This window comes from Agaricus bisporus, assembly GCF_000300575.1.
Source record: "Agaricus bisporus var. bisporus H97 unplaced genomic scaffold AGABI2scaffold_5, whole genome shotgun sequence".
In the NCBI taxonomy this organism is placed as follows: Eukaryota; Fungi; Basidiomycota; class Agaricomycetes; order Agaricales; family Agaricaceae; genus Agaricus; species Agaricus bisporus.
This window is the reverse complement of record NW_006267368.1, coordinates 924,169-934,483: the sequence shown is the minus strand read 5'-3', so window position 1 is coordinate 934,483 and position 10,315 is coordinate 924,169. Positions and strand designations below refer to the sequence as shown.

Here is a 10,315-nt window from a genome sequence, read left to right as displayed (position 1 = left end):
GTGGGATGACAAACAGTTTGATGCCGAATATCTTAAGAAGTTGGAACGAAATTGGCGAACGTGGAGGTCTTGAAGGGTCGTCTCCGGAGGAGCCGACTTTAAGGAGGGGGCACTGTTAGAACCTTGCCAGAATGTCACGGCGTCACGCTGTCACATCTGTCACATATTTTATTACATAATAATTTTCCTCTGCTGCTACAGTTCGACGGAGGCTAAACTATCGGCATACTGCTAAAATGGCGCAAGCTACAGACTTACCAATTGAACTTATCGATTTAATCTTATCTTTCTTGCCTCCGAACCATGCGGAGCAAGTACAATGGAGAAGGGCGGCGGCGGCTATAGGAAGAGAGGCAAGACCGGTAGGTTGGAACCTATCGGATCATCGGTGCAGACAGTGTGGGAGGGTATGCTTAGCAATGTGGGACTATGAGGAGCAGAAGGCGTGGGTGATACAGAGATGGGGATACTGGGGGCCGCGACAATGGGCAATAGCCGGATTCTTTGTGCTATGTCCATGTGATGCGATGTTAGGTAACTACTTCGGGACGTATTGGTTTGTGTGAGTAGATTACCGGTTTAGGAGTCGTTTGTGCTTGTGGACACTTTTATGGTTTGTTTGGTGCTGTTGACGTTTTTATGATCAATTTACTTTTGTTTACTTACTTCTTACTCCACTCTTCTTTTCTCATGTCAAATGTATAATTAGTCTACTTTCTCATACGTACTTCTTTTCACATGTCAGTATATAAATAAGTTACCTAGGGTAGTTGGTCTGTGCGCCGTAGTCTAGGTATATAAAGTAGGTAGAAACTTGTAGAAGACTCCGTCGAGTTCTCTTAGGTTCACGCCTAATAAACTTTTATCACTTTCCTCTATAGTTCTTAAGTTCAGGTGTGACCTGTGACATCTCAGTCACAGTCGCCCTAACATTATACCCTGTATGACCATAATATCCAACGAGCGTAAGCTTAGCAGACCGGGGGGACAATTTAGAAGGATGAATTTCGACCGGTATATGCGCATAGGCAGTAGAGCCGAAGGGTCGAAGGTGCGAGACATCTTGTCGTTGCCCAGACCAACATTCTGCAGGGACCAGGGAAGGGTTACTGGTAGTTGGGATGAGGTTTCGAATATACGCGGCAGTTTGAACAGCATCCGCCCAGTACTTCTGGGGTAGTCCAGAATCGGCGAGCATCGTGCGTGCCATATCCAACAGGGTTCGCATTGAACGTTCGGCCTTCCCATTTTGCTGGTGGGCGTACGGCGTAGTGAAGTTGAGGATGATGCCATGGGTTTTTATGTACGTACTCCAAAGCTCATTATGCCACTCACGTCCCATGTCAAGTCTCACCTCTTTCAGCACCATCCCAGTCTGCCTCTCCGCCTCCGCATGAAAATCCTTGAAGGCCATTAACGTCGCGTCCGCTGACTTGGTGGTAAGGAAGTATAGTTTTCTGAATGATGTGGCGCCGTCAATAAATAACATGAAGTATTTAGCTCCCCCGGCTGACTGAACCGGGGAAGGACCCCAGATATCAATGTGGACGCGTTCGAGAGGCTTAGTCTCTGGTGGGCTTGGATTATTGTAGGGATGTAAGGTATGTTTCCCATATATACAGTCTTCACAAAGACCGCTTACTTCTGCGGAGCCTGCAACGTTCATTCCATCCACAAGGCCCTCCTTCGACATCCTCTTCACCACCTCAATGCTGGCATGTCCAAGACGTCTGTGCCAAGTTTGCAATGATACCGCCGTTGATTTGGCTTGTACAGCGTTGGCATGAACGTTGGCATTAGGTATCACATACAAGCCGTTTTCCTTGAATGCCACAAGTGCCGTTTCGCCAGCTCTATTCCGGACAATGGCCGTGCTTCCCTCAAAACTGACAGAAGATCCTCTCGAGACCAATTTGGAGATGGAGATCAGGTTCGACCTTAAATGCGGAGTATGCAAGACGTCTGACAGAACCACTTTCGTCAATATTCCATTAAGAGGTGTGTATAGTTCTGCGCTCCCAGTCCCGCTGATAGCGAACGTCGATCCCTTCCCAGCGGCGTTGCCTTGTCGAGGAGGGGAGATCAAGTTATATGTGGAGAAACATATTTTATTGACGAAGCAATGGTCACTAGCTCCGGAATCGAGCAAGGTGACTGTTTGGTAGGTTGGAATTGCATCGGTTGTACTCGACGTAGTATTGATACCTACTCCCCCACCTCTCTGTGATCCTTTGCCAGTAGAATCAACGTTCAACGTATCAGAGACACTGGTGAAGGAAAGGGATGGAGTATTAGGCGAGAGGACGTGGATTGGTAGATTGGATGGTACCTTGGCGACTTTGGTATCGTCGTCGGCGTCAGTGATATCAGCAAGTGCGAAAACTTGCTGTTCCTTCCTTTCCTCCTTATTGTTGGAGTCGGCGGTGGTGTTGTTAGCGGAGGTCTGGTAGGTTCCAGTCGTGGTATTGTTGGCATTACCTCTAGCACCCCCACGTCTCCCAAATCCCTGTGGGAACTGGCCTGCCTTTCCACCTCCCGGCCAATAGCAAAACTCGATGGTATGTCCACGTCGGTTACAGTTTTGGTTGGTACATACTAACTGGCTGTTTTGGCTCCGCTGGCGATCGTTGTTACGAGTTTGAGTGTTCACTTGCAGAGCAGAAGTGTTTTGTGAGGTTGTGACTCGATCGCGGCTAATTCTAGCCCAGTGGGTGAAGAGTTGTTGAATGGCATCGCGAGACGATTTGGTGGTGTATAATGTGGCAACGATAGAGTCCCAAGATCGAGGGAGGGCGTTCAGTATGATTGAACGGAAGGACTTATCATCGATCTTCGCCCCCAAAGCATTCGCGTTGGACCATTTGGTCCTGAGACGAGAGATAAACTCCGTGAAGTCCTGTCCATCCACATACATCATATTCCTTAGCTCCATCTCAGCATTTAGGAGAGCCATCTCGGAGGCTACTTCATAGTTATCAAGGAAGGACCTCCATGCGTCGGCTGCAGTTCCCCCGATCGATATTCCGAGGCCAACGGGATCAGTGGTGTTGTATATGAGGAGTCCCATGGTCCACGCATTGCGTACTTTCCATTCGGCTGCGCGTGGGGTGGTAGATTCCCAAGGTGTGTCTGTTGGCAGAAGTGTAGTATCTGTAGGCGACGGTGGTATAACATTGATAGCTAGAGTTGTTTCAGTGGCCGGGTTGGGGATTGAACCATCAAGGTAGCCGGAAACACCTCGAAGTTCGGCCGCTATGCGAATCATCCCGCTCCATGATACCCAGTTAGTTCCGTTGAATTTCGCGGTGTCTGCAAAAATGGGAGGAGCGTTTCCGCCTGTGTTCGTCGCCATTGTAGTATGTAAAGTTCAAGTGAAGGTCTGTGGAGTATGATTTCTTTATGTTCAAGCAAGGTCGGGGCCCATAACCTAAAATACGAGTATCTCAGTGTCAAACAGATGTCGTGTTGATCACTGAGTAATATTCACCTAAAATACGAGTATCTGCCACAAATAAGTACATGAGATATAAGTCACAAGTAAGCTACTCACCTCAGTGTCAAACAGATGTCGTGTTGATCACTGAGGTGTGAGTTTAAAGTTTCGAGGTATAAGTACTTCGGCATAAACAGCCATAATAAACTGTATAGTTCTGAATTGAAAAGAGATCACAGCTGTATAGCTGAAAGTCGGAAGAACAGAAAACGGAAGTTCAGAAATGAATAGATAAAAATAGAAATAGAAATAACCGAAAAAGGAAAGATAAAGATCATATCAGAAATACCGCACCTCCAGTGTTGAAGCATCTTACAACATCGATGCCTCAACGTTGTTCAGCTTAGTGAGGATCCCTGTAATGCTTATTTGAGTAGAGAATATTCAACAATAAGTATACTCAACCATCCTAGCCAGCGAATATGAATAAATTTCCTTTTTTGGATATGTTTTCCGCTTTTGGATATGTAGCAGCCAATAGGAATCAAGTTCACACCACTCGATTATGTGATAACGTGAACCAAAATAAGTTCAAAAAACGGGTTGATTACGGCCCGATACCGATGTGTGTGGCTGTAAAATAAATAAATAAATAATAATAAAATAAAATATCCCACCATACGCGAAACAAGGAGGACAAGCATTCGATGCAGCTTTCGGTAGTCCGGGGCTATTCAAGATTGACAAGGGAAACAGTAAAATGGGTCTAGCAAAGAAATGACAATGTTTACTAGGTGAAAACATAAACTACAACTTGAATCAGTCATTTCTCGCGTAGCAGGGAGTTCTCGGTTGCTTTGTGTTCCGGCCTCGACACGCAACCTTATGGCAGTCGCGACAAGCATTGAAACATCGTTTGATGCTCATTTTGCCGGGGCAGGAAGCTTCTGCACACTTTGCACAGTGACGGACCTTACTCTTCTTGACTGGTCGAGTGCTTTCGAGATGCTCACTAGCTCGTTTCTTCGCTAGTTGAGTTGCGATGTCTGGTGTTGATGTAGTACTAGTGCTTGCGTATGTAGTACTACTGGGACCTTGAGAATCTTCAATAGTCAGGAAGCCCTGGGTGACCCGAATTGGTTGAGGGACTTGAGCCTGAGTTGGAGGTATTTGATGGGATCGGCGAGGGTCTAGAATAGTTTTGACCAGCGGTTCCCGTTCCGTGGCAGTCAATGATAGAGTTTGCTTGACGTTGACAATCGATTTCCACATTGATATGTAGAGTGAAAGATGTTCCGGAAGCTATACATATGAGATTCTGTATAGCATATGAAGTATTACTCGGGATATACGTACCTTGTATGAAATACCATCCATTCTGTCAGCAAACTCATTCCAGACTCTTACTGCCTGTTTCCAATCAGGGTTCTCGGTGGTTGGTGAGTTAAATGTGGGCTGCTCTTTTCGAAGTGTTCGAAACAATTCTTTTTCTGCTTTTGAATGAACAGGAAGCACCGGTTTTCGAGTTCCTTGAACCTGCGCAAGATATTCATGTTCCATTGGTTTTTTGTTAACAGTCAAAGGCTCGAATGATGCCATTCCGAACATTTCACGAATAGAGGGTAGAATTGGGACTACTCCGATGACTTCTCTGGATTGCTCATAAAGGTTTCCGTTTACCCACGATTCCAGGTATGGAGGTTCAGGGTTATCGACAAAAATGTCTTCGAGTGTTGTATATAGTTCCTGAATCTCGTTTATGATCCAGATATCAAAATGGCTCTTGTAGCAATGACCCGTTCTATTGAACGTGCCAACCTGCCAAATCATATGAATTATAAGTCGCAGAAGCAATATCATTAGCAGTCCACTTACCAAAAGGTTATGGCGTAATGCAAAATCCATAAGCGAGGAATTAACATGTCGGATTGATGCCCCGGATGTGGGAAGGCGGGGGCGAAGGTGTGTGTGAACACCACCCTCCGTAAAATTAGTACCCCGGGAACACCGGTACACTGGGAGGCCACCAAACTTGGGACTATACCCAATCTGCGTATAAAGACTGATATCGGGAGGATCTGAAAGCTGACCAAGCCGAACAAGCTCCAAAACATTTTTCGAAGTTTTCCAACTATTAGCATCGAAAAGGGTCTTTCCTGTTTGAGCATCTCGAAGTGGTCCATATGTGTGAAAAACATCCTTTATAAGAGAATAGAGATATTCTGGAGGTGGAATAGTGCGCCGACAATGTCTCCATAAGGTTTTCGGACTCTGCTTTCGTATATCTTCAAATGATAAGGGAGGGGAAAGTGTTGCACCCCAGGCCTCAATTCGCTGTTTGTCTTCAAGGTTTGGAATAAACATGGCATCGCGAAGTGCATTTGCAAAGTCATAACGAAGACCATGCGAACGTGAGATATAAAACATTTTGAAAATGTGGAATGGATCCTTCAACACACGACTTCGGATATTTGATGGCCATTCCATCGGAGTTGGCCCCAAGATTTGTTTACCTTCGTCTCGACTTGATTCATCAACCTCATATTCTGTCTTATCTCCACCAGGTGTCGGCTGATCTTGATCTTGATCTTTGGCACAATCTGGATGGATCAGATCCGCGACTGTAATTGCGTCCGGAGGTGGATTTGAGTTGGCCATCAAGTCAGGCTGCGGCAGGGATCCGGATAATGGTTCGGATGTTTCTGAACTTGATTGATTGGTGTGCGAGAGCACTGGCGATTGAGGTTTAGATGACGGTGGTACAATTTTGAGGCGAGAGCGAAGAGTTACGATCTTGAATGGTGGTGGACCAAATGTACATAACGGTTGTTTACCGTGTGGTCGAATGATTGCAGCAGGAACTAGCACCTGCGTAACTTCAACAACAATACGGTGTTTGTTGATGGCAATTCCGTTGAATGATGACAATGGAAATTCGACAGTCTCGCCATAAGCAATTATGCGAGTGCTATCATCGTGGTAGATTTGCACCAAGAGCCCGGCTTCCGGATTAGGAGGAAGTGGAAGTGGTAGGGGGAGAACCTGCAGGGCATTGAAGATTTCGAGTGATGCATAAGCATCTCGAGCAGCGTAATTGATTTGTTCGATGGTTAAGTTGCTATTACTCCATTGGTTACTAATCCGGGCAGACACATTTTTATCCAGCCGCTTATGCAGAACGTTTGCGCAAAGATCAGCGAGGCTACACCTGGCATCTGGTACAACTTGCCGTTCACGTGCATATGTGGCCAGATCAATACCTCCCACAAACTCTCGTTGAAAATCAGAAGCATTTTGAAGCGAGCGAATGTCACTATTGACCATCCGTCCCACCTTGAGGATTTTGGGATTTGCTAATAAAAGTGAAAGTTGATGGGGAAGCTTTCATGAAGCAATCAACCTCTCAACCTAAAATGATACAGTTTTATTAGGACTTGTGCAGAGTAAATGGTATATATGTTTAAAACTCTCACCTTCAATATAAATACACTCTTTGCATACGCAACCTGGATAACTGCAGTATTACCGCATTTGATTAACCCACCCGACACCGAGCCTTCCATGTTCCATTCTGTATCAAATCCTACTGCAAGAAACCGCTGTTCATCACCAAGCTCATCCAGAATCTGTCTCATTGCATCATCGATAGCTGATGGCGTTTCTCTGATGTCGATAGCTATACCAGAAGGAACATTATATGGATCAAGGTGAGCATATTTCTTAACTGGTGTTACATTGTGACGCAGCGAAGGAAAAATGTTCTCGAGAAAAGCTTTATCAATAAGGTTATCAGTATAGATAAGGGACGGTTGAGGGTGACCGTAGCGTATCAGTGATTTTTGCACCTCCTCAAGAGACGAGCGGAAAGCATCATGTGCTTTGCTGGCAACAAGATTAAATACGCGTATTTCGCCAACCTCATTTGTCATGGTAAGTAGCCCAGTGAAGATGGGAACACCGTCGACACGGATAATGTGTTTCGGAAACTGAGTTACTTTGATTAATAATGAAGACGAGTATGTTAATCAGAATTTTGCTCACCTTATGGCTATGATCAAGTGCACAGATATTGGCAGTCAGCATTGACATGTGTTGATTAATATCGTTCCGATGGCTCTCGATAAATGTATCATACAAGTCCCGAAGCCAATTTGAGCTTGGAATGTACCCATGATACCCATTTCTAGAGGTGTCTTCAAATGGAAGAAACTGTTCAAATGTCCGACCAGTAATCTTTGAGAATTGTTTACGTGTACGAAGGGTCCATAGGTACTGAAGTTTGATAGTATCGTATGAAAGGAGGTGCGAAAGCCGTAAGGCATCCGAAAACTGTTTCGTTCCCATTCCACTCTGTAGACAAGACCTGAGGATATTGAATGTTGATTTGGATATCCCACTTCGACGGGTGAGATGAGCTGGAAACTCGTGGGCAAGTGCGCGTGGAAGCTTGTCAAGAATTCGCTGGTTCCAGCTGCAAAAAGTGACTGTGGGCTTCCCTGATGGATTTCGGCAGCGCGTACAACGATAACGATATCCAATAATCCAAAATGAGGAGTTTTGGTCGATACACCGTCGAGGTCGTTGGAGGCTACCATGGCGAGTTAACGGGGCATTACAATTGGGACAAGGAATGCCATCTGGACAGAGGACATGCGGGTCCCATAGGAAAAATCTAGGATTATATAGGGTTTGGGGCGTGATACTTGCATTGCTCTTGTTCAACATGAAAAACACGGAGCGCTGAGGAAACCAAAACGTCTGGTTGTTGCGGTAGAGAGGAGGAAGTCCATCTTCTCCTCGCTTATCCGATTCTGCCAGTCGTGCATCGAATTCAGCCTTAAGCCATGGTGGTAGTGGTTTTTGCCACGAAGTGCATACTGGATCAGGAATTGGAGGTACCGTACCATCGGCAATATACTTTTCATCCTCATCTTCCTCTATATCGCCATCTTCTACACCTAATCCATCCTCCATCAGCTTGTCATAGTCTTCGGGCTCGCCATCTGCTCCCATAACGCCATGTTTAATAGGATGTTCAGGGTCAGGTACTGGTAACACCGCGTCATTTGAGGAACTCGGACCACACGAGGTCAAATTATGAGTAGGCAGTGACTGTGATAATTGTCTGGAGTCTTGGATAGAGAACTAAATGAATTTGTTAATAACGAAGCATTAATACTAATCATACTAACTAATGACTCACTCTGGGCATACTCAGACCTTCAGTATTTGAACGCGCAAGGGATTGCTTCTCAGGAACTTGAACAGACTGATTCCGAATGGATATGTCAAAGAAATGGAATGATTCGAGTGAAAGTAGTCTTACAAATGAGCCAAATGCTATGTTCACACCCATATCACTACTATTCACTCGTTTTCGCGGTCGCCCGGGCTTTCGCTTAACCACTGGGCTGAGCGACTCTCCACATGCAATAAGCTGCGCCCGTTCTATCTCTTGTTCCCTCTGCTTCGGTCCTGATCCGACAGGACGACCAACAGGCCGTCGAATGTGTTGTACTACCAAGGAACAATCATTCTTGTCCTTGTTCTTGCTTCCTTTTGGTCTACCTGGACCTCGTTTGAGAGCAGTAGCAGTCTCCGAAGATGGGAGTTCGGTGCTTGATAAACTGATGTCGATGGCTGGAAGGGAATTAAGTGGCCCAGGTTTAAAGATAGCAACGCCTTGATTGGGAAAGTTGCTGATGGAATTTCCATTGGTGCTTTCCGTGACTACAACCGTGTCATCCTGTATTGTCGCCGCCCGTGCACCTGGGTTAATGTTTGGGCTAGATGCCGGAGGTGATTAGCATCTGGTTGACAGATGAATAACACGCGAGAATTGCTCACCTGAATGAAGTTTGAATACTATTGCTTAGGCTATCCATTGACTCGAATAAATCATTGTTCCAATCAAATTGATTGAACAAATAGTCGTCTTCGGCGTCGAAATCCATTCAAGTTGGTGTCTTGTTCAATGTTGGTGCAGCTGTGCCAGCGACGACGCATGTGAAACCAACATGACCAAGAAATAAATTACTTAATACTTATATAATACGGGGTCGTATCGGTATCGGTATCCTCCACACACATGATCAACGAGCCTTGATTACTGATAACGTGAACACCCGGTCGTAATAGTACAGTACTATAATTAGTAATCGACGCCTTGTTACAAAGCCTGTGTTATTGGCCAAGGCCTAATTTGTTCATATTTGGGCAGCCATGACAATCTGGTCTTGCGACAACCACCCGTGGTTTGACTATTCAGGGAAGAAGCGAAAACATGGGTTGCGCGAGTTGTCGACGAGTTCTGATGAATCGGATACTATGGGTGAAGGACGAGTAGCGAAACGGGCACGACGGGACAGTGCATTAGAACAAGGGTTTGCAGATCTCTCGCTCCTGTCAAACCCTGTCGTTGGTAGAGAGGAAGAGGGACCTATGGTCATAGAGTTACCGCGGGAGGATGGGATGGATGACGGTGCGATGTTACCCAGCACTGTCGAAGAGCCGGGACAAGAGATACCTGAAGTTCAGATGAAGACATCATCCTGGTACGAGATCGATAGTCACCGTCAGTCATTAACGAAAGGAAGTGGCTTATTGTATGGTACTTGTACTAACAAATAAGTTCTAGGACTCGTCATAACCGACCTCGACTCGTTCGCTTCGGAAGATGAGGAGGGTTCGAGTGGGATAACTATTAATGCAGACCTCTTGAAGCACTTTAAAGACCAGCCACCGCTCGTACCACGCGAGCTTTTGGGTCCCTCACCGGAGAGCCAAGCTCTTGTGCTCTTCCGTCCGCTTCCAATTCAAAATTTGGAGGCATCGGAGCTGGAGCGATGCCATATCTCGGTTCTCCGATATTCCGCTGCGCAA

At 45.8% G+C, this 10,315-nt stretch overlaps 3 protein-coding genes across 3 annotated transcripts; 1 reads left to right on the top strand and 2 right to left on the bottom strand.

The window, feature by feature from the left end:
- Positions 1 to 2,983: 2,983 nt before the first annotated feature.
- Positions 2,984 to 3,352, bottom strand: AGABI2DRAFT_69849 (hypothetical protein; the record flags this gene model as incomplete). Its single annotated transcript, XM_006460927.1, has 1 exon — positions 2,984 to 3,352. A coding segment is annotated over one exon (369 nt), but the record flags the coding sequence as incomplete, so codon positions are not given.
- Positions 3,353 to 4,252: 900 nt separating this feature from the next.
- Positions 4,253 to 8,407, bottom strand: AGABI2DRAFT_68830 (hypothetical protein; the record flags this gene model as incomplete). The annotated part of the gene is made up of 6 exons (XM_006460926.1): positions 4,253 to 4,735; positions 4,790 to 5,251; positions 5,309 to 6,569; positions 6,705 to 6,814; positions 6,868 to 7,419; positions 7,475 to 8,407. 6 exons carry the CDS (start codon positions 8,405 to 8,407, stop codon positions 4,253 to 4,255), a joined length of 3,801 nt encoding a protein of 1,266 aa, XP_006460989.1.
- Positions 8,408 to 9,605: 1,198 nt separating this feature from the next.
- On the top strand, positions 9,606 to 10,271 carry AGABI2DRAFT_192562 (hypothetical protein; the record flags this gene model as incomplete). Its single annotated transcript, XM_006460925.1, has 2 exons — positions 9,606 to 10,007; positions 10,071 to 10,271. Coding segments are annotated over exons 1-2 (552 nt in total), but the record flags the coding sequence as incomplete, so codon positions are not given.
- Between the last annotated feature and the right edge of the window lie 44 nt (positions 10,272 to 10,315).